Source organism: Mustela nivalis (genome assembly GCF_964662115.1).
Source record: "Mustela nivalis genome assembly, chromosome: 11".
Classification (NCBI taxonomy): Eukaryota; Metazoa; Chordata; class Mammalia; order Carnivora; family Mustelidae; genus Mustela; species Mustela nivalis.
In genome coordinates, this window is record NC_139030.1 from 88809491 (window position 1) to 88833018 (window position 23528).

The following is a 23528-nucleotide window of genomic DNA, read 5'->3' on the forward strand; positions in this document are numbered from 1 at the left end:
CTGCTGAGCAGAGAGCCCGATGCGGGACTCGATCCCAGGACCCCGAGATCATGACCTGAGCCAAAGGCAGCGGCTTAACCCACTGAGCCACCCAGGCGCTCCCAAATTAACTTGTTCTAATTCCGAATTCCAGTGGCAGAGTACCAAATTTTTGTAATGTGATTATCCTCAATGAATAATCACGTATTTAAGGAATCTTTAGGATTTCTAAGTAAGCCCATAGTGGCAGATTTTGTTGAATTTTCATATGGTATTTCTCATTGCAACCAAAAGTAATTGACCATCGTTATGGAATAATTCAGCACAGAGCTATTTTCAGATCACATCTATGATTTAACAGTTGTTCTCCGACTAATGATCTAAAAAGCAGAAGGATAACCAGTTTGTGGAGACCAGTTTTACGTTTCAACTGGGATTTTATACGGACCGTAGAGGGAAATTTACTATCATAAAACTCAAATCCCAAACTTGATAAAAAGACACAAATCAAAGAATCCGAGGTCTCAAAAGTGTCTTTTGAGGTCATTGAGGCCATTGTTCCTGACGTATGACTCACGGACTGGTAGCATGGGCATCACGGAAATGCAAAGTCCTAACCCCACGCTGGTCCCACAGAATCAGACCCTGCATTTCAGCCAGCTGCCAGATCATCTGTGTGGCACATGAAAGATCGGGAAGCACTGACCTCCTCCAAATTGCCACCCAGTAAAGGCTATTACGTGTAGGATCCACTAGCTGGGTAAACTGAGGTTCTCCGTAAAAATGCTCGTTCTGTGCGTTCTCTGCCATCGTCTGTGACTCCAAGGTGTGAACACGTGCATTGGTTCTGTCTCACAGTGCAGCCCCTCAGCTCCGTTCCACCTTACAACACGGAGGTCACTGAGACCACCATTGTGATCACATGGACACCTGCTCCAAGGATTGGTTTTAAGGTAAGTTGGGGTTCCTAATCTCTTGATAGGTCCCGAAGTGCTTGTTTCTGGTTGTGATAGAAACAGGGTGTTTGGGAGTCAGAGGAGACCTGGGGTCTGTTACCTGTCTTCATCTGCGTCTCTGTGACGCCCACTATGGAGGGATAACATGACCATCCCCTAGCTAAACGGACGGAAGGATGGACCGAGGCTGGGAAGTGCTTTGTAAAGGACAAAATATTCATCTAGAACTGTTGTTGTCGTCTCATTTTCTCTTGTCCTTTCCCCCAGGGAATGGCATTTTAAAATACACAGGGAAATGCCTTTTGTTGTGTTGTTGTAAATGGGTGTCAACAAGTTCACGAAAACCAAGTTAGGGAGACCAGTTAGACTCAGAGTCACTTAAAAATCACATTTCCATCCAATCATTTTCATCTCTACTTGTTCAAAGCCCCTTGGGTGAATCTCTTAATAGAAGCTAAGATTAAGGTCTTCCCTGTAGATATCTGAATTCATGTTCTTTAAAGTAATGATATTAGGGAAGTGATGAATACAAATGAATATGTTTAAAAGAATTCCTTTCCTTGGCATTTAGAGTGTGGGGAGAGAAATATTTACTATAATTGGAAATCAAGACTAAATCTCCATGATTACTTGTGTAGAAAAATACACCAAAGGTCACTTCTTTTTTGAAATACGCAAATGGCCATGTTGATGATTATGCTACTTAAATATAGAGAAGCCCTTTTTGAAGACTGCTGTTTTAAATTTCCCTTAATCGTGTCATTCTGACTTTCAGAAGCCTTATAAACCTACAAAGGACATCTCTGGAGTTGAACACTGTTTGATGAGACGATATTACCTAGGTTTTGAAACAAAATATTTAAAAATTGAAAATTATGGGCACCTTCATTTTCATTCTTCTTTTGTAATATATTGTCCTGCAGTTTAAGCTATGAACATACTTCTTCAAAAGGAATGTTTCTGAAGTAGAAAATGTTAAAAGGGCTGCTACCTTTAAGTTGAATGTTCATAACTCATTAAAGAGAGCGCTGGAGGATTTCTTCCAGCGGCAAAGAAAGTAGAACTGAACTTGCCTCGTGGCCCAAAACCCCTGTGTACTTCTGGTTTATATCTGGAGATTATTGATCAAGCAAAACAGCACATAATGCCATTTCTCCATAAACTTCCATGATAAGCCAATGTCCTGCAGTTCTGGAAGACGCCTCTCCCACCTTAGCCCCCCAGCCCAAGGAACGTCCCACTAAAGTGTCTAGTAGAGCTACAAGCAGGCTCCAACTCATCGCCTAACAAAGCACAATAAGCAGTGTGCACAAGAGATCCCGTTCTATACAGCATTCTCTCTGCAGTAATCCAGCTCTGGAAATACTTGACCTTGGTGTTTATTTTGCTTTCCTCCTTCTAGCTGGGTGTACGACCAAGCCAAGGAGGGGAAGCACCACGAGAAGTGACGTCAGAGTCAGGAAGTATCGTGGTGTCTGGCCTGACTCCCGGCGTGGAATATGTGTACACCATCTCCGTCTTGAGGGATGGGAAAGAGAGAGATGCTCCGATTGTAAAGAAAGTGGTGACACGTAAGAGGAATTCTTTGCCTCTCTTAGTTTTTAAAACTGGTCCAATTCTTGAACATAGCTGCTTTTAGGAGCACCACTCCAGGTAAGCCTGGGATGTATCAGAGGGCAAACCATTGGTCATTGCTCCCCTGGTCCCAGAGCTTCTTTGCTTCTGATAATGGCATGAGGGGGAAGCTCCCATTCCCACTTACCTTATTAGCTATTGCTGGGTTTGGAGCAGCAAGGCCATCTCATGTCATCTATTCTATGCTATCAGAACTGTTCTTTCCATGTCAAAAATATTTATGAACTGGCAGGACAGGAAGAATTTCAATAGTATTGCAAAATCATTAACCATAAAAAGAAATGTTCTCAGGGAATCACCATCCACCCATGTTTCATAGTGTAACGTCTATTTTTACTGACTCTTGAAAAGAAGGAAGGGAATGGGGAAGGGAGAAAGAGAAAGAAAGAGAGAGGGGCAGGGAAAGAGGGAGGAAAAGAGAAAAAGAAAGAAAGAAAGAAAGAAAGAAAAGAAAGAAAGAAAGAAAGAAAGAAAGAAAGAAAGAAAGAAAGAAAGAAAGAAAAGAAAAGAAAAGAAAAAAAGAAAGAAAAGAAAAGAAAGAGAGAGAGAAAGAAAAAAGTACTTTCCACAGGTCATGTGCTTGGTGTTAGCTTTAACTTTTAATTTAAAAATTTTTTTCTGCATAGCATTGTCTCCACCCACGAACTTGCATCTGGAAGCAAACCCTGACACTGGAGTGCTTACCGTCTCCTGGGAAAGGAGCACCACTCCAGGTAAGCCTGGGATGTATCAGAGAGCAAACCTTTGGTCATTGCTCCCCTGGTCCAAGAGCTTCTTTAAACCGAGGATATTAATACCTGCCTCAAAGGGTCATTGTGACATTGAATCACAGGGAGTCCTCAATAAATGCCAAGTCTTCCTCCTTTCCCCTTCGCGGGTCCATCACTGGAGTCGGGTTTAAGGTGACCTGGGTCACAGATGCTCTGTGCAGTAATTTCCTCCTTCCTGTTTTCTCTAGACATTACTGGTTATAGAATCACCACCACCCCTCTAAATGGCCAACAGGGCTACTCTCTGGAAGAAGTGGTCCATGCAGATCAGAGCTCTTGCACCTTCGAGAACCTGAGTCCCGGCCTGGAGTACAATGTCAGTGTTTACGCTGTCAAAGATGACAAGGAAAGTGTCCCTATCTCTGATACCGTCATCCCAGGTAATGGAAGAATAAGCTACTATCCTAAGAGTGGCAGTTTCGATTAGAGTAGGGCTTAAGATCTTAATCCCCAGGTGGTTGAGGGTGTCCACTCTCCAAAACCGTGAGGTCAGAGCAACTGTTTGGACACATGCTTGCTATTTACACTGCTTTCCTGTCCGCTTCACCAGGATGCTGTTTGTGGCGATGGGGATGTAACTGAGTGCCATGACGGCTTGAACTCTGTACTGTCCGCTCACGTGGAAATATTACTAAAATGATGTCATGTGTCTGTCCTCAGTACTGACAGGCTAAAAGTAATATGGTAAATGCATCCCATCGGCACATTTGTCCCTGATTGTACAGTCCATGTCAATTTCCAACATCTATAAAATCGTACCTGTGTCCATACATGAGCATGGACGTAGCATTTGGCTAATACGTTCAATTCTTCATCTTAAAGTTTCAAATCCTACCTTTATAAAATTGAAAAAAGAAATGACATAAAGGCCACGCCTTCGGGTGTTCTTTCTTGGTGGACTGAAAGACAACATTGAAAAGACCTATCTGGGGATAGGTTTGTTCTTTGTCCAAAATTGGATTGTGACCCAGTGAAAGCATTGAACAGATTATATTCTCCTTTGCACTATTTGGGAGAATGCTTTTCGTAATGCTGATTAAATAACTTCGATTATGAGTTAAGCAAAATATTGGCAGTGGTCTTGAACTCCAGTATACCTGTCTTCCTCCTGAATGTTTCACACCATACATTCATAATGCACCAGCATTATGGCCGTAATATCGTCTTGAGTTTTTCTATGGAAAAAGAAAGAAAAACTCGCTGACCGATTTTTTTTTTTTTAAACCTCCTTCATGTAAGCTCTGTTTTCCAACTAAAAAAGTTTTCTTTTTTTTTTTAAAGCATTGCTGATACTTACTACAGTTATTATGTCTAGATTCTAAGAATGGTTTTGACATCCTAAACAGCCCTGTGACTTATAAGAACCTGAGAGTTTCAACTCTACTGTTTAGAGATCCTTTTCAAATGCAAGAAGATCCCTAAGAATATTGTAACCTGTTCTACTCTCCCAGGGAAGCAAACTATATTCATGGTGCTTAGAACGTCTTTTCAGAACATTGGGAAAAGATCGCATATTACCATCATTGCTTTAACATTCTGTCAAGTTTGCCACTCGTAACCTGATGTACACTGCTTGATTTTTTTCCTCTTTTTGCCTCCATCTTCCCTTTGCCCCCCCCCCCTTTGCTTTGTAACTCAATAGAGGTGCCCCAACTCACTGACCTAAGCTTTGTTGACATAACCGATTCAAGCATCGGCCTGAGGTGGACCCCGCTAAACTCTTCCACCATTATTGGGTACCGCATCACAGTAGTTGCGGCAGGAGAAGGTATCCCTATTTTTGAAGATTTTGTGGACTCCTCAGTAGGATACTACACAGTTACAGGGCTGGAGCCGGGCATTGACTATGACATCAGCGTTATCACTCTCATTAATGGCGGAGAGAGTGCCCCTACTACACTGACACAGCAAACGGGTGAATTTTGAAAACTTCTGTGTTTGAGACATGGATGGTGTTGCATGCTGCCGACAGTCACTCTGGTTAAAGACGGACGTTTCGCGGGGAAAGCCAGCAATTTGCCAGCCGTTAGGAGAGGGAGGATGGGTTGGGGGCGGGTGAGGAATCAGACGTATAGGCTAAGCCGATGGGTCGAAGGCATGTGCACGTGGTCTTAAATACACTTTCATTTAAACCACAAATGTGCATAAAGCTAGAGAGAGCTGATCTGTTCGATGCAAAATGGCAAAGGTTAAATGAATTTGCCCACCTGGAGTTGTTTTATTTTTTTAACGTATCTTGCATGAGTACCAAATTGTGTTGTGAGCACCAGTTAATACTAAAGGTACTTCCAAACGTACCAGGATGCCCTTCCTTCTACTCTTCGAGAAAGCCCACCGTCTTCCTTTTCTGTAGTTGACTAAAATCCCAGTAAAATGTAGGGTGAATTGGAAGAGGGGTGTTTTGACAGAGGAGAAAAAGAAACTTTGGAGCATGGTGGATTGCCTTGCCATGGCTAGGTAAAAACAAAACAAAAAACTCCTCTTTAACCAGTCTGGGGCTGAGCATGCAACATTACAAAGGTTCTCTGCCCTGCATGGTAAGAAACATGCCGAGAACCAATCTGCATGAACCTCTTCACTTATAGGTAGAGTTCACGGAGCGGGATTGTAGCAATGCCGGTAGCTGTAGTCACCTCGGGTCAGGGGAAACTTAGGACCCTCTTGTCTTTGTGTCTGTGTGCATGTGTTTCTTCAGAAAGCACCGCTGTATTTCTCTCTGCTGTGTGGCAACTTAAGCCTCTTCAGCCTGGGATAAAATAACTGTCAGTGGTATTTATAATGCACTTCAAATCCACGTATTTGGAAGCAGATGCTAATTATTCTTCGATATGCACCGATGGCAGAAAGGTTAAAGGGGCCTAACAGTACTGTGTGTAGTGTTTTATTTTTTTAACAGTAGTTCACTATGATTTAGATTAGATTTAGATTATATCATTTGCATGATGGTGACTCATTTCCTTTATGCATGAGTTATTGTTTTTTAGCTTCCCAGCTCTTTGGGTTAACTTTCGTTTTCAAACTATCTTGACCTGGTGTTCCTCCTTCTTTGAAACCAGCTGTTCCTCCTCCCACTGACCTGCGATTCACCAATGTTGGTCCAGACACGATGCGTGTCACCTGGGCCCCACCTCCATCCATTGAATTGACCAACCTCTTGGTGCGCTACTCACCGGTGAAAAATGAGGAAGATGTTGCAGAGTTGTCGATCTCTCCTTCAGACAATGCAGTGGTCTTGACAAGTAAGCAGTCATCTGTCTCTGTATCTACTAACTGTATCTGTATCTACTGTAACTGTATCTACTAAGCTAGAGCCCCAGGAAAGAGTTCCAAGTTCTCAGGTAGGAGTAACTAAGATGAAGACAGCTACAACAAGACTAGAAGCTGAACTCCCCATCGGATATGCAGCCCTGTACGTTTTGAAAGCTGTCGTGTTTATTGCGATTTTCATGTCTATATCTCTGAGATCTACAACTTTTTAAAGATCATAGGAGAAAAACACCAGCAGCAAAGTTCGAAGACTTCAAACAAATTCTGCTTCCAGATGAACACATAAAAATAAACGAATGTCAGGAGAAAACGTATGACTAAATCTAAATGTTTAGAGAGGGAAGTGATGAGGATTGAAAATAGTGTCACCATATCTGTTTTACTCTCATTTAAAAAAAAAAAAAGCATTGAGCAGGTAATCTCTGGTGTTTGAAGGCATAGAAACAGCAATTCAGGATAGCTCAGGATGCTGTTTTGAAGAAAGAGCCGAAGGGTAACTGGTACTTCAGGAAGAATCTTTTGGCAGGGTTTCTCTGAAGGCTGAGCACCTGGAAAAACAGCAACCATTTACGAAAATTGTGTGTTTCTAGATATTACTTTTTTGAAATAGACATCGTTGATTAAAGAAAATAGAAGGAGACTGAGACATGGTGCTGTGTTTCCTGTCAGTGTCATCCTCTCACTGGAGTAGTAGAATAAACACAGGAGAACGGCATAGGTTTCCACACAAGGAAGGAAAGCGCTCACATGTAGTACAGTACCAAAGGATAGTCTGAAAATATCCTTCATATCGTGAACATGCTTTAGAGCAGGGAAGGCAGCTCAACAGGACCACAGTCCCGCCTTCTCATTTCACGACTGTGAGAACATCCTTATATCTGTACATCAGCAGGGCTCTTATTTGTCTTCTGGAGCACTCTGGGATCAGCAGTTAACAGCATCGCTCAGTATGCAACCCCTGCCTTAGGACCAGGTCTGCCCCACAGACTGGTCACATGTTCATCATGTGTTCTCAGATCTTCTTCTAGATCTTTGCTCTAGATTGCAAAGTAGCCATCTCCCCCAGAGAAATCATTATTACCCAGTTTTATAGATGAAACAACTAGGGTCTGTAGTGGTTAAATAAATCACCCCAGGGCAACGAGGAACAAGGAAAGGGGAGTCTGAGCATCTAAGCCTTGCAGGGGCCTCTATAGAAATGGTATGGGGGGGAATGGGGTCTAACGAGGAAGAATCACTTTTTCGGAGACCTCAAAATGAGAGAAGAGGATACTCAGGAAAGTGTATATAATTTTGTTAAGTATTTTGTTCTTACTTTGTTATGGCAAAACCAATCCGTTTCCCCATGGACTGTAACTCTTTTCCAGTAAAGGTTAATTAAGACCACCCGTCTTGGCCTGGGTCAAACTGTTTATGATTTCAGGCAAGGATGTCAAAGAAGACAATTTCTCTGTGCCTCCGTTTTCTCATGTGTAAAATGGGGATAGTTTTAAACCAGAGTTTTGGAGGTGATGGATATGTTCATTGTCATAAATGTGGTGATGATTTCACAAGTTCATACATAGTCCAAAACCTGTCTGAACTGTACATTTGAAATATTTGCAGTTTATTGGATGGCCACAAGCCTGCTTTAAATAGTAGCAAACTTCTTCCTAGGATTGTTGGTGACAAGTCAATGACAAGCCACAGTGATTATTATCACATGCCCTCAACAGGTGTAATATTGAGTGGCTGACAGAGAGAATGTTATGTGGCAGCTACCATCTTATTGCGGATCAGGGTGAATCATACTCTCAGAAGTACGTCTGAGGGCACAGCTTAGAGACATTGGAAGGCAAGGTGACCTTTCCTTAGCAACCCATTACAGCCTACCTGTAGGTAGTGACACTCACACGTCAGTATGAGTAGGTCAGGGGACTCAACTTTTGTGTATGTTATTTTATCTATTGAAATAGTCCTAAGAGTGCTTTGCTTTTTTCATGCTTCTGAGCACAATTTAAAAATAAGTCCTCCTTGGCTCTTCAGATCTCCTGCCTGGCACAGAATATTTGGTCAGTGTCTCCAGTGTATACGAACAACACGAGAGCATACCCCTTAGAGGAAGGCAGAAAACAGGTGAGTTGTGTTGGCAGTATGCGGATCAAATAGCTTTGAGCTACCAATTTTAAATAGCAGAATGGAATGCTGCTTCTAAAAACGCACCTCCATTTCTGGGGTGGTAGTGGTGCTTGTAGCCTTGTCATTACTTTCTGATCACTGGCTTTAAAAATTAAATGACGCTTCTGCAAGTATTACCCTGACTTTCAGTCACTAAGATTATACTCTTGGCTTCCAGAGAGGACTAAAATAGTCCAGAAACGTTATTGTCTGTCCTTTTAAAAAATCTCCCAAGAATAATATCATCTCTGTTGTTTAGAGATGGTGACCATTCCCTCTCATTAGGCGGCTCTGTCTAAGGCTGATCCAACGCTGTCATTGTCATGGAAGTCTTTTCCTTCCTTTGCTAAGCCAACAAGTTTTTTTCTGCTTGGCGAAATAGCCATTTGCTATGTGAAGAAGTTTAACTGAATCCTGTAATATTACATTTCTTCTTTAATATGAGGGCTTCTGTTAATTTTTCCCTTTTAAAACAGTGCGATGTGGTATACCCATTAATTTATTTATTATAGTACCCTTGGTTCTATTGTGATATCTCAATTTATTAATACTAAAATAAAAATTTTGGACAGGCCCAGAGAGATTAATTGATTTGAATTTGAGATATACTCTAAAATTTTTACTCATTTTTCTGCAGTACACTAAATTTTCAATTCATGAGGATTTACTTGCATGTACTCTGTCCAGGATGATGTCTTATTTTCATTTTTGAGAGTTTTATGTTTGGCATTATTACTACCCTGTTGACCTAACAATTTCCTCTTGAGCGCAGAAAGCTTCTTTACGAACCAAACACTTAACCTGAAAGTGGGCATATCTTGCCTTATTTTGAGAGACACACTTATAGGATAGAAACCCAGAATACTTGAACACTGAAGCATTTGAAAAATTATTCCCAGATATCTTAAATAGCTGTCTTCAAAAGCGAGGCAGAAACCTTTGGTAACAACATGTAAAAATAACTTGGATTACTTAGCAAAAGAAAAAAGAAAAAGCTTGAGTTGGCCATTTGGAACTGGGGCAGTTTATGATTTTGAAATTTATGTGTGGCTTAGAATCAGCACAGCAAGCACAGCATTTTGCTGTGCTGAGGAGAAAGGACAGAAACACTGGCTTCCCTGGGTTACTTTCCCTACATTCTTCCTCACCTCCTAAACTGGTGATGTCTTTTTTTTTCCCCCCTGGGTCGGAACAACAGGTCTTGATTCCCCAACTGGCATTGACTTCTCTGATATCACTGCCAACTCTTTCACCGTCCACTGGATTGCCCCTCGAGCCACCATCACTGGCTACCGGATTCGCCATCACCCCGAGCACACTGGTGGAAGACCTCGGGAAGACCGAGTGCCCCCCTCTCGGAATTCCATCACCCTCACCAATCTCAATCCGGGCACAGAATATGTGGTCAGCATCGTTGCTCTGAATGGCAGAGAAGAAAGTCCTCCCTTGATTGGTCAACAGTCAACAGGTAACTTGTTTTCTGGTCTGCAAAGGCACTCAGAGGACTTCCTGGGCAGGTGGGATCTTCTGGAAAGCGGCTTTGTGTTGTCTGAATCATCATCTCTTAGAAAAATGGATTGTGCTTATGAGGCATGGAGAGAGAAGTGAGAGAATGCGTGGAGGAAATCTCCTCTTTAGCTCTATTGAAGATAACTTTATCGCAGAAAATTTCTCACTGGATTAATGTATTTTTACATTTCTAATACCTGAAATTTTATTCAAAATATTAAGAAATCTCTGTTTCAGAGTTCCTTTAAAAACAGAATTATTGGGGGCGCCTGGGTGGCTCAGTTGGTTGAACGACTGCCTTCGGCTCAGCTCATGATCCCGGACTTCCAGGATCGAGTCCCGCATCGGGCTCCCGGCTCTTTGGGGAGTCTGCTTCTCCCTCTGACCTTCTCCTCTCTCATGCTCTCTCTCACTCATTCTCTCATGAATAAATAAATAAAAGCTAAAAAAAAAAAAAAACAAAAAAAAAACCCCACAGAATTATTGGGCACCTGAGTGGTTCGGTCATTAAGCGTCTGCCCCCTTCAGCTCAGGTCATGATCCCAGGGTTCTGGGCTCGAGCCCCGAATCAGGCTCCCTGCTCAGTGGGAAGCCTACTTCTCCCTCTCCTGCTCCCTCTGTTTGTGTTCCCTCTCTCGATGTCTCTCTCTCTGTGTCAAATAAATAAATTAATTAAAAAAAAAAAATAAAACCAGAATTGTTAAATCAGACGGTGTTGGTATTTTTAGGAGACATGCTGAGGTACTTAGGAGACAAGTAGCATCATGATACCTGTTCCTCAGGCTCAAAGGGTTTAACAAAAAGAGAAAGACACAGAAAGAGAGATAAACAACTGTGGCAATTTTTACTAATTAACAAATGCCCAAGAGAAGGGAATGTAGGTGTTCATTAAATTATTTTTTGTAACTTCTCTGTTGTTTTAATATTTTTGAGTAGTTTCCATGCCCGGTGTGGAGCTCAGACTCATGACCCTGAGGTCAAGACCTGAGCTGAGACTGAGTCAGACACTTAACCGACTGAGACACCCCAGGCGCCACTGTTTTAGAATTTTTCAGAATAAAAACTTGAAGGAAAAAAATTCTTCAATAAATTTGTAATCGTCATTTTATCGTAATCTGAATTGCCTCCTTAACCCCTTACCTTGAATTGTTTGTTATTTTTACTTCTGCTAATTTTGCATAATACCTGCATTATTAAATGCAGGAATTACAAAAGTAGTTATCTTAAAAAAAAAAACAAACCAGAATAAATCTGGGCATCATTTGAAAGTTATAGATATGGAAACTTTGCCTTGTTTTTCTAGTTTCTGATGTTCCAAGGGACCTGGAAGTCATTGCTGCAACTCCTACCAGTGTGCTGATCAGCTGGGAAGCTCCCGCTGTCACAGTGAGATATTACAGGATCACCTACGGAGAAACAGGTGCCTTAATGAAATGCTCTTTCACTCCCATGGAGCCAGATTCTTTTGTGGGTAACCTCAAAGCCCAAGGGCAGATGCATATTTAAAGAGACTTTGGCAAGTCCATTCAATGGAGCCTTGTCTCTTCCAAGAATATGTGAAAAAATATATATACGCTCTAATTGGTGGCAAAACCAAGATACAGAGTTGTTTGCATCCTTCTAAAGGAGGAACAGGAGAGCTGAGGAAGAAAGAATTACAAATTCACAAATATATTATCATTGATGAAATAATAAGTGATTTGTATTTTTTTATTTTCCTATATTTTCAGACAAGACATTAATGTCTTGAAAAAGGAACCCAGTATACTCCATCCTGGGTTGAGGACTTACCTTCTTTCTCCTTCTAATGTTAATCTACAACTCAGTGACATTTGAATACTGGAATGTTAAAAAAGCATCAACTGCAATTTTCTCCCAATTTTTACACACTTACTGTAAGGTTCACTACATGCATAAATAAATACGTTTCCATGTGGACCCTACTAATAATTCTCTTTTAAAGGGAATAATCAAGGGTGTGACTAAATGTTTTCTCAGGATGTTAATGTCATTGCTCAGCAGTCCCCAACTATTTCTCAGCCCTTCACGCTCAGAACTAACCCCTTTTCACACAGGAGGAAATAGCCCTGTGCAGGAGTTCACTGTGCCTGGGAGCAAGTCCACAGCTACCATCAGTGGCCTTAAACCTGGAGCAGACTACACCATCACCGTGTATGCTGTCACTGGCCGTGGAGACAGCCCCGCAAGCAGCAAGCCGATTTCCATTGATTATCGAACAGGTACTGACTCCTCCTTTGGAGAGACAGGGGAATATTTACTCAGATAGGTTTGTGATGTTCTCCCATGGTATTTTCCTCATTGCAGAATTGCTTTTCTTTTTTTTTTTAATTTAATTTTATTTTTTTCAGCATTCCAAGATTCATCGTTTATGCACCACACCCAGTGCTCGATGCAATACGTGCCCTCCTTAATACCCACCACCAGGCTCACCCAACCCCCCAACCCTCAGTTTGTTTCTCAGAGTCCACAGTCTCTCATGGTTTGTCTCCCCCTTCGATTTCCCCAAACTCACTTCTCCTCTCCATCTCCCAATGTCCTCTGTGTTTTTCCTTATGCTCCACATTAAGTGAAACCATATGATAATTGACTCTGCTTGACTTATTTCACTCAGCATAATCTCCTCCAGTCCAGTCCATGTTGATGCAAAAGTTGGGTATTCACCCTTTCTGATGGAGACATAATACTCCATAGTGTATATGGACCACATCTTCTTCATCCATTTGTCTGTTGAAGGGCATCTTGGTTCTTTCCACAGTTTGGCGACTGTGGCCATTGCTGCTATGAACATTGGGGTACAGATGGCCCTTCTGTTCACTACATCTGTATCCTTGGGGTAAATACCCAGTAGTGCAATTACAGGGTCATAGGATAGCCCTATTTTTAATTTCTTAAGGAATCTGCACACTGGTTTCCACGGTGGCTGCACCAACTTGCTTTTCTTTTTTAACAAGATGAGTCTGACAGAGTTTCAAGCCAGATATTTAAAGAAGCACCGCAAAGGTTAGAGATTGTGTCTATTTTGTTAATGGATATATTCCATGGGCCTGCAGTAGAGACGGGCATAAAGGGTGTTCAGAAAATATCTGTTAATGAATGAATGAATGAGCTGATAAAGTAAGAAGACAAACACCTACTTGGCATATAGTTTCTTTGTGTATGAGGCAGCCATCCTGTATCTAGATACAGGTCCCACCTCCCAAAGGCCATCTGTGTGTTTCTGCCAAAGGACTACCTGGGAGTCACTAAGGGTAATAAGAGATCTTTCTGTGCCTACCAGGACTGGAATCATTCCTTGTCCATTCTTGTCCCCACCAACTGGGGCTTCACTGGTTTCTCCTTGTTTTTGTTTGTAGAAATTGACAAACCATCCCAGATGCAAGTGACTGATGTTCAGGACAACAGCATTAGCGTCAGGTGGCTGCCTTCAAGTTCCCCTGTTACCGGTTACAGAGTGACCACTACTCCCAAAAATGGCCCAGGACCATCAAAAACGAAAACCACAGGCCCAGGTGAGAATAACCAGCATCTCCCATTCATCAGGATAAACAGAAGAGGGCCCCACAATATGCTTTTTAAAATACATGACCACCCAGGTCTGAGTACCATACATTTTTATGTCCTATGTAAACATTTCCCCATTTGTGAATTCAGGGCTTGAGATTGTTACAGACTTCCTCCACCGCAGAATTTTTTGGAGAAGTGCACTTCTCCTTTTACATGCAAAGTTCCATTTGATGGTGTGGACATCTTGCATTATTAGATATCTCTTTGTAGTTTTATTTAGTCAGGCACATAAAGTAGAGAGACGGCCCAACTTTTTAAGATTCTTTTAGCTCTTGTTTTTGTTTTTATATAAAATCCTGGTAAAATTGGGATTCTAAGGGAATATCTTAAAGTTAAACTAATTTTCATGTTTTCCAAGAGCGGCATCCTTCATTGTTGGAGGCATCTTATTAGAGTGTATCCTTTAGTTTGACCTTCCTCCAGTATGACAATTTGTATTAGCCATGAGTATATCCGTCCAAGAGAAATCATATCTGACTTATCCATGTTTTCGTGATAATTCTACAAATGAAAAATCCAGGCCACCAGGCTTTTATTCCTGAACGCAGGTGGTCACATCCGTGGCCTTAACAGCGGATGACAGAGGTGGCACATTTACTTTTCCCTCCCTTTGCAGATCAAACAGAAATGACCATTGAAGGTTTGCAGCCCACAGTGGAGTATGTGGTTAGTGTCTATGCTCAGAATCAAGACGGAGAGAGTCCGCCTTTGGTTCAAACTGCAGTAACAAGTACGTAAGCCATGCTTCTTCCCCATTTTCAAAGTCAGCTTCGTTCTTAGGCCTCTGAACGCCCTCCATGTGTCTTTTGCAAGTACACGTAGAGACAGCCCGCTTGGTTAGTTGGTTATCTTGAGCTGAGTCCTTTACAGACATTTTTCCTTCTTGGTGCCAAGCAGTGAACATCAAGGGAAAGGAAGTTAGGGAGCTCTCATAGCTGCTGTGCTTTGAATTTCATTTGCTCAAATGGCCTCAGCAGAACCCTGTTTGCCTATAGCCAAATCTACAAAATATTTTGCCTGGACCTTCTTTTCTATGACTGGATGGTAAAGTTGATAGCAGTGGGCTTCATGGAGCTATTGCGTTTGGAGCATTTGGAAAACTGCCTGGAGCAGCATTTAATGTAAATAGTGGGGGGAGGGGGAGAGAAGAGTTAAAGAAGGATTCGAATCCTCTGAATCTAACATTGAAAATCAACCTTACCACTTCCAAGGTATAGAAAATCCAGGTCTGTGAGACTAACATCACACTGCAAAAACGAATCTTGGTGGAATACCGGAAAATTAATGGCAAAAAATCCTCTCTGTGGGGCTATTTTGCAGGGTGCCTGTGTGTCTCACGCACACCTACGTCTTAATAAGTGATGTGACCTTAAATCTTTTTTAAAACCGAAAGAAACGTAATCGAGTGTCAAGTAATTTCCCATTTGCTAGTGGGTTAATTGGAATTGAATCCATCAGAGAAAATGATATCTGCGGAACTGCTTTGCATGTTATAAAAATGCTCATTTCACAACTTGCTTTTCACATAACCTCTTACCATTAATTTGCCTAACAGACATTGACCGCCCTAAAGGACTGGCATTCACTGATGTGGATGTCGATTCCATCAAAATTGCTTGGGAAAGCCCACAGGGGCAAGTTTCCAGGTACAGGGTGACCTACTCGAGCCCTGAGGATGGAATCCGTGAGCTCTTCCCCGCACCTGATGGTGAAGAGGACACTGCAGAGCTGCAAGGCCTCAGGCCGGGTTCTGAGTACACAGTCAGTGTGGTTGCCTTGCACGATGATATGGAGAGCCAGCCCCTGATTGGAACCCAGTCCACAGGTATACCGTCCACCGCAGCACGGGTGCTCGCGGGTGCTGCGGCTCCACGCCCCGCTGAGTGACTTAGACATTCTGTTGGGCTCTGGAGTCCCTGTAAGGGGGTCAAACAAACCCAAACAAAACAGCCTCTCTATTAGGACAGACCCTCTTTAGAAGGGAATCGTCATAAACAGTAAAGTTTACGTGATATTCAGATACAGTTTAATAAAGGACCTTTTAGAGTGGCTTGGCTTATAGATAAGGCCATAGAGTGAGACATCCTAAAATTGTGGATTATTCCTTAAACCCTGACTCCCTGTGGTTATGCTCACTGTGCATAAAGGCATCCTAGAACTTACTCTAAAAAAGGAATCCAAACTGGGCCATTTCCTAGCGGCACGATTCTGAGAACGCGTAGGTAAGACCTTCCTTCTCTGGGTGGAGATCGTGCGCTGAGTGTGTGATTTGCTTAAAGCATTGAGAATCAGACACATAGGAGGCAGTTTAGGGCAAATGCTTTCCACAATACTTTATCTGCTTGTGCTTTGTTTCTGAAGCAGAGTGGAATGCTAAATTTGTGTCCTTGTGACAGCATAAACCCTGGGGGTGGCTATCTGTATTATTGCTTTTCGCTTCTCTTTTCTGCTTCTGTTGTGAGCCAATTTTCTTCTTACGCTGCACCACAGAGAATACTTCAAATTTAGCAGCACTGTCTGCTGTGGGGTTCAAATAAACAGGATAAAAACATGCTTCTGTCTTTTGGGGGGTGGAATACCCCTGAAATGGTTTCCATGCAAAGATCGCTTATCGAGGAAAACAGCTATTGCTCCTCTTTCCATACAAATGGAAAATCAATCCTAATGGTCAATAGATATTTTGATTTTTTGTTGTTGTTTTTATTTTTTTAAGGGAAAGCAAAAAAAAAACAAAAATGACTTCTAAAACCTCAAGTGTCTCAGACTTCTGGCATTTACCCAAGTGCCTCCAGTGATTCTGAGATTGGTGGATATAAAACACATTTTTTTCAACAAATGTTTTCTTTATTTTGTATCCCTTCTTGTACTTTCTCATACTGAATCTTTGCCCGAGGGAACCCATCTAACCCAACCCAACCCAAGCACATCTGTTCTGCTTCTTGGAATCCACTGTACTGTCCCTCTTCCCCAATTCCTCTAAGATAACCTCTAACCAATGGCCATCCCGACAGCCATTCCTGCACCAGCCGACCTGAAGTTCACTCAGGTCACACCAACAAGCCTGACCGCCCAGTGGACGGCACCGAATGTTCAGCTCACAGGATATCGAGTGCGGGTGACCCCCAAGGAGAAGACCGGACCAATGAAGGAGATCAACCTCGCTCCTGACAGCTCATCTGTGGTTGTGTCAGGACTTATGGTGAGAAGTGCCCTCTTTCATTGAAAAAAGTACAGTTGGCCCTTGAACAACATGGTTTTTTTGTTTGTTTGTTTTAAAGATTTTATCCATTTACCTGATAGACAGAGATCACAAGTAGGCAGAGAAGCAGGCAGGGTTCCGGGGGAGAAGCAGGCTCCTTGCTGAGCAGAGAGCCCGATGTGGGACTCGATCCCAGGACCCTGAGATCATGACCTGAGCCAAAGGCAGAGGCTCTAACCCACTGAGCCACCCAGGTGCCCCTGAACAACGTGGTTTTGAACTGTGTGGGTTCATTTCTAGACACTGATTTTTTTTTAATAGTACAGGACTATAAATGTATTTTCCCTTCTTTAGATTTTATTAATAACATTTTCCTTTCTCCAGCTTATTTTATTATAAGAGTACATTATATAATAACAAATAGCATACGAAGTATGTGGTAATCAGCAATTTGTCAATAAGGCTTATGGTCAACAGTACAACTTTTACTAGTTAACTTTTGGGGGATTCAAAAGTTAGAAGCAGATTTTCAGCTGTGCAGGGGTTCGGGACTGCTAACCCTTGATCTGTTCAAGGATCAACTGTAGTTATCTCTTTCACAATTTAAGGTGGTGGAGATAAAAATACCATAATAATCTAATTAGTGTTCTTTGCCTCTGTCGTCAAATAATTTTATTGTAATTTTGTGCCAAATAGAATTCTCTATATTGACCTAGCTCTTCCAGATGACTGTCTGGATGGACTTGTATAAATAGTGTTGGCTTTTGTACATCTCTTTATATATGCATTTTGTTTATTTTAGAAAGATTTTATGTGCGTATGTGGAGGAGGCAATTCATATGTCCAAAGACTGAATGCATAGCTTCTTTTTGATTATGCATTTTCTGAGCTCTGTTGCCTTGGCAAGGAATATTTTCCAGTTTGTACCCAACCTACCTGATCCTCCCTCCATTGAAACATTTTTAATCCTTTAGACATGCATATGGAAAACTAGCCAGGAATCTAGGAAATTGATGTACTTCTTAACATAAGGCCAATTCCAAGAGAAATCACAGAGAGAGGGTTCAGAGATAGAACAGAGCATTCTCTCTGCTTCTCCATGATCAGACAAAGAAATGCTCGGCACCTGCCAAATCATAAAGGAGAAAAACAGGCTAATACCCATTTTCCCCATTTTGGATCGATTCCTTGTAAGTATGTAAGTTACAGCGTACTTGGCGTTAACCCCTAAGCACATTTTTAAATTCACATAATTTACATGTGCTGTTGATCATCTGCAGTGTTGAAATGAAATTCATGTAGGAATTTATAGTGCTGTGGGTTTTGCTGGTGTATTTTTTTCTTTTATAGCCATTGTGTCTTTCTAATGCTGTAGTAAAATACCCTGTGCATTTAAAAGATCCCGTTGCTAAAGTTTACTGTGTCCTTCTTTGTAGGTGGCCACCAAATACGAAGTGAGCGTCTATGCGCTTAAGGACACTTTGACAAGCAGACCAGCTCAGGGAGTCGTCACTACTCTGGAGAGTGAGTAATCAAGCCTTTTAGTATCAACAAACGTTCTCCATAAGTGGTAAATGATTTTCTAGATCACCATGTTGATCGAAGGATTCCCAGCTTGGAAACTGATTTGCTTGCCCATCTCTCGTTGACTTACTATTGTCACCTTTTACGACCCTCTGGAGAGTGGTATACCGCCACATAAATGGAGTCACTTCCAAATGTTACCATGTTAGTGTCAGGGGCTAGAACTGACACCTAGGTTATCTACTACTTGCTCTACTTGGTGTAGTTTGGTTTCATGATGTTTGGGGAGGACACACTGGCTTCTGCGGTACCTTAACAGTAGAGTAAGTATTGGACAAAATTAGGCCCAGATTCCAGTTTGGTGCTATATCAATAATTTATGTATGCTCTTTCAGAAATCACAGGTAATATTTAAGTTTTCTCATCTACAAAATAGGGATGCCATTGCCTATGCTGAAAGGAAATAAATGAAGCCATATAAAAAAAAAGCCAGAGTACTAATAATACGTATATATATTATTGCCTTATCATTGTAACTCCTCTACTACACTTATTTTATGTTATAATAAATTAATAATTTTAATATTAATTGGGGTATTGGTAGATAGTCTAAGCCAGGCTTGGGAACCACTGGTAGTATCTGTAAAGGGTTTTAGTTAACAAAAAAAATTTTAAAGTATGTGAGCTGAGTCTTTTCATATTTTTTAATTACTGTCAACCTTTCTTTCTGGATGCCACAGGAGAAAATCTGTACGTTACTAGTAATGCGCAGGAATGGATGTGTTTGGTGTATAATAAAGACAGATTTTAAAACATTAAAATCTTCCCTCAATGAATCAGCCAGGCACTGATCTCTGGTTGTGATTTGTGCAGATGTCAGCCCTCCAAGAAGGGCCCGTGTGACAGATGCTACCGAGACCACCATCACCATTAGCTGGAGAACCAAGACGGAGACGATCACTGGCTTCCAAGTTGATGCCATCCCAGCAAATGGCCAGACTCCAGTTCAGAGAACCATCAGGCCAGATGTCCGTAGCTACACCATCACAGGTCAGGGAACTCACTGTACTGACCATGTTTGCTGATGGCTATTCCCAACATAAATTCCTTATCAGTTACTCTACTACTTATACTGATTGAATTTATTGTCAATATTTTACAATAATGCAGCTATAATTTTTAAAAACCTACTTTCATACTATAATTAGAAATAGTTGTATTCTGTGAATGCCTGATTTTGTCTAATGTTTGCCAGAGAGATGGCATAATTTCCATTTATTAAATTTAATCTTTTATCGATGTACCCTTCGTATCAAAAAAAAAAGTAACATAATGCTTAAAACCAAAAGAAACTGAATATTGGCATACTGTTCTTAATGTTAAGCTCGATGATAAAACATAATTAAATTTTAAAATAAAATGAAGATCTAAGTTGTAGTCAGAGAATATTCAATAGCCAGCTCAATTTAGGTCTTTTTGAGATTTAAAATTCTTTTTTTTAAAAAAGATTTTATTTACTATTTGGCAGACAGAGATCACAGGCAGGCAGAGAGGCAGGCAGAGAGAGAGGGGATAGCAGACTCTCTGCTGAGCAGAGAGCCTGAAGGGGGCTCGATCCTAGGACCCTGAGATTATGACCTGAGCCGAAGGCAGAAGCTAAACCACTGAGCCACCCAGGCGCCCCAAGATTTAAAATTCTGATTCCAGTTACAGTGACTGATGATAATAAAAGGAAAACACTCAGTAGGTGCTTGCCCCTTATTCTCCAAGATGGCTAGCTCTTTTTTTTTTTTTAATGATTTATTTACTTATTTTAGAGAGAAAGGGAGAGGGAGCAGGGGGAGGGGCAGAAGAAGGGAGAGAGAATCCCAAGCCGACTCCACGCTGAGCTCAGAGCCCGATGGGGGGCTGCATCTCACAACCCTGTGAGATCATGACCTGAGCCAAAATCAAGAGTCAGCCAAAACCAAGAAGTCAACGACTTCTTTTTTTCTCTTCTTCTACATTTAACATAGCATTTTTTAATTTTAAAATTTACTCTAGCCAGTATCTTTGTATGCATCAGTGATTTCCTTTTGTGATAATGTTTCTCGTTAACAGTTAACACCCATGCCAGGCTCTAATATATTGCTCAAATGTGGACCACTTCTGTGGTCTGTATATGTATGGGATAAGAAAGGAACCACGAATTAACCGATGAGTTTAAAAATTTTCCTAGTAAATGAAAATCAGATAAAAAACATTTCTCCACAAATCATAGGTTTACAGCCCGGCACTGACTACAAGATCTACTTGTACACCCTGAATGACAACGCCCGGAGCTCCCCCGTGGTCATCGATGCCTCCACTGGTAACTACTTTTTTACTGAAGAAATGCCACTGACTTATATGTGATGGGTTGTACGAACTTGAGAAACAAAGAGGCTGGCAGTGAATCGTTTTTACTGATATTAGACGAGATCGGGCGTGTTCAGGGTGGTATGGCTGTAGACTCGTTTTTACTGATATTAGATCTCTCAGAATCTCTCAGGTTCTGTTTCTCAGGGTGGGAAAAGAGTGTGGGAAAAAATTCCCTGCTTATTTACTTTCTTCGAGACTTAATCCTGGTTTCTTTTAGCCATCGATGCGCCATCCAATCTGCGTTTCCTGGCCACGACACCCAACTCCTTGCTGGTATCGTGGCAGCCGCCCCGCGCCAAGATTACTGGTTACATCATCAAGTATGAGAAGCCTGGGTCCCCTCCCAGAGAAGTGGTCCCTCGTCCCCGCCCTGGTGTCACAGAGGCTACTATCACCGGTATTGCTGCTTCGCTGTCACCATTTTCCATGGGACTCCCTAGGACACACCAAGTGCTTAGCAGATTTCCAACTGTGTCTTTGATGCTGTATCATGAGAACAAGAGGCCCCATTTCTGATAACTTCAAAAAGCATCTTCTGTTGAGGAGTCACATAGCTCAGTATATCTCAAAAGACAAGAATTCATGAAAACACAGTAATTTTAATACTGTCATCATGGCATAAATAGAATCTTTTTATTGGCTGTGTGTTTGCCGGATACTTGTAAGTCCTGTCCTAGAAGAAGACATTTTTTCAAAACAAACTAGCTAATTGTGGTCCTGTCCTCCCACTAGCTCTCGAAAGATCTGGTATCATATGGGCCTTGCCAGAGGGCGACCTGCCTCCGCTCTCATTACCCAGGTTCACAGAATGGGTCTTGAGGCCAAGTGATTCCCAGCCACCCATACTGGAGAGCATGTCTGGAATGTGAAAGAAGGATTGTCCATTTCATTGGGAAAGATCATAAGCCTTTGGTATTATTTTTTGTCCAGGAGATTAAATTTCTAGACTCTGTACAGGATATCATCTAGACTTGAAAAATCCTAGAGAACACAGAGATAACCAGAGAGAGACTCTGCTTTTTCAGAAAATTTGGAGACAGAAAAATAGAATCACTTACGGAAGGAGTTGAATTGTTTACTTCCTATAGGGACCACACAAAGACTGGCCACTTTTTCCTACAGAGTACTTACCTATAGTCTAACTTTTCATTGATCCTGCCACTGAGGACCATCTGGTTATTAGGCCCTAAGTAGATTCGTTTAATCTGCAATGATCTCTCCCAGATGTAGATCCCACTGGTGGTATACGATGCTGATAGATTTTCTTGAGTTCAAAAGGACAGATAAGGCCACACGTTAAAAGAAAACCCACAAAATGTTAGACTAAAAGTACTTTCTCAGGTGCCAGATTTGGTAGAGAAGTTACTAATTTACCGAGTGGCCATCATGTGTGGACTATTTGGGTTTTGTGGAAGAAAAGTGAAGTAGATTTTACCTTTCAGGAGGCCAAAAAGGCCAGCTAGAGAAAGGATGCTTGCTTCTCAGTAGCATTTCCTGGTAAGATCAACTCCCATTTGACTAGCTGAGCCCACAGACGTAACGTGATATCTGTCCTTCCATCAGGTCTGGAACCGGGCATCGAGTACACCATCCAAGTCATTGCCCTCAAGAACAACCAGAAGAGTGAGCCTCTGATTGGAAGGAAAAAGACAGGTAAAAGGCACCTTCTGGGTACTAGGAAGATAATTGAAACAAAACTAACTAGAAGTGATTAATTTTGCAGTGAAAAGGTTCTCCAGGTTTTGATTCCTCTCTCATGGAAATTTTTCTTATCAGCTTAGCATATACATGTTGCGCTCTTGGATAGTCTAATGTAACATAATCGGCCGAGTTCGTTTTACTTTTTTCTTAGCCAATCAATATAAAGACTTTTATTCACCTTTAAAAAATCTAAGCCAGATATTAAAATGTAGAAACCAGGTTGCTATTTTTACTATTCTTCTATATCTTCTGTTGAAGTTAATGTTTAAAAAAAGGGGGGGGGAATTAATCCTTCCCATTATCTTTATTTATTATTTGGTTTCTGAAACTTGAACTAAAGAATCTAATTTTTTTTCAACCGATTTCAGTTTAATTTGAAGAAAATTCTATATTTATATTAACAGAAGAAGTTTAGAAACAAACATGGATGTATTTTTATCTATTCTTACTGTTTGAATTACTGAAAAACTGGAATTCTCATACTTCAGATGCTGAAATAATTAATCTGGATTCTAGTCCTTGTAACATGAGTCTCAAATGAAGAAAAGAAGAAAAGAGCCTGCACATTTCAGTTCCATTAAGCTTAATTTGAGCAGAAGTAGCTTGTATGGGGCTTAGTGGTTCAAAGCTTTGTGTGTATGATAAATTCATACTAACGCTTTTTTCGTTCTAAACTATAAAGAAACCTTTGAGAAAAATCTTAAAGATTTCTTTTTTGGAAAAAAAAAAATGTCTTGTGATCTAAGAACTGCTAATGTTCTAGGGGCTTTGATCAGATTGATAAACAGTCATTGTTGCCTGAATTGGTAATGACTACTGCTGCTACTTTTGGGAGCTTAACACGCT

At 41.3% G+C, this 23528-nt stretch overlaps 1 protein-coding gene across 12 annotated transcripts in view; it reads left to right on the plus strand.

Moving 5' to 3' along the window:
* The window catches only part of FN1 (fibronectin 1), a 66474-nt gene that overhangs the window by 32450 nt on the left and 10496 nt on the right, over window positions 1–23528 (plus strand). For 3 of the 12 annotated variants that reach the window (XM_082689079.1, XM_082689083.1, XM_082689088.1), the window contains exons 21-39: window positions 838–932; window positions 2338–2506; window positions 3197–3283; window positions 3529–3720; window positions 4983–5255; window positions 6397–6579; window positions 8633–8722; window positions 9963–10232; window positions 11577–11693; window positions 12349–12513; window positions 13648–13803; window positions 14475–14588; window positions 15414–15683; window positions 16870–17057; window positions 18494–18581; window positions 19455–19631; window positions 20842–20931; window positions 21199–21378; window positions 22545–22634. In XM_082689079.1, the coding sequence (XP_082545205.1) occupies window positions 838–932; window positions 2338–2506; window positions 3197–3283; window positions 3529–3720; window positions 4983–5255; window positions 6397–6579; window positions 8633–8722; window positions 9963–10232; window positions 11577–11693; window positions 12349–12513; window positions 13648–13803; window positions 14475–14588; window positions 15414–15683; window positions 16870–17057; window positions 18494–18581; window positions 19455–19631; window positions 20842–20931; window positions 21199–21378; window positions 22545–22634 (2994 nt within the window). The remainder of the gene's footprint in view (window positions 1–837; window positions 933–2337; window positions 2507–3196; window positions 3284–3528; window positions 3721–4982; window positions 5256–6396; window positions 6580–8632; window positions 8723–9962; window positions 10233–11576; window positions 11694–12348; window positions 12514–13647; window positions 13804–14474; window positions 14589–15413; window positions 15684–16869; window positions 17058–18493; window positions 18582–19454; window positions 19632–20841; window positions 20932–21198; window positions 21379–22544; window positions 22635–23528) is intronic. The other 9 variants (XM_082689085.1, XM_082689087.1, XM_082689081.1 and 6 more) reach the window with 3 other exon arrangements.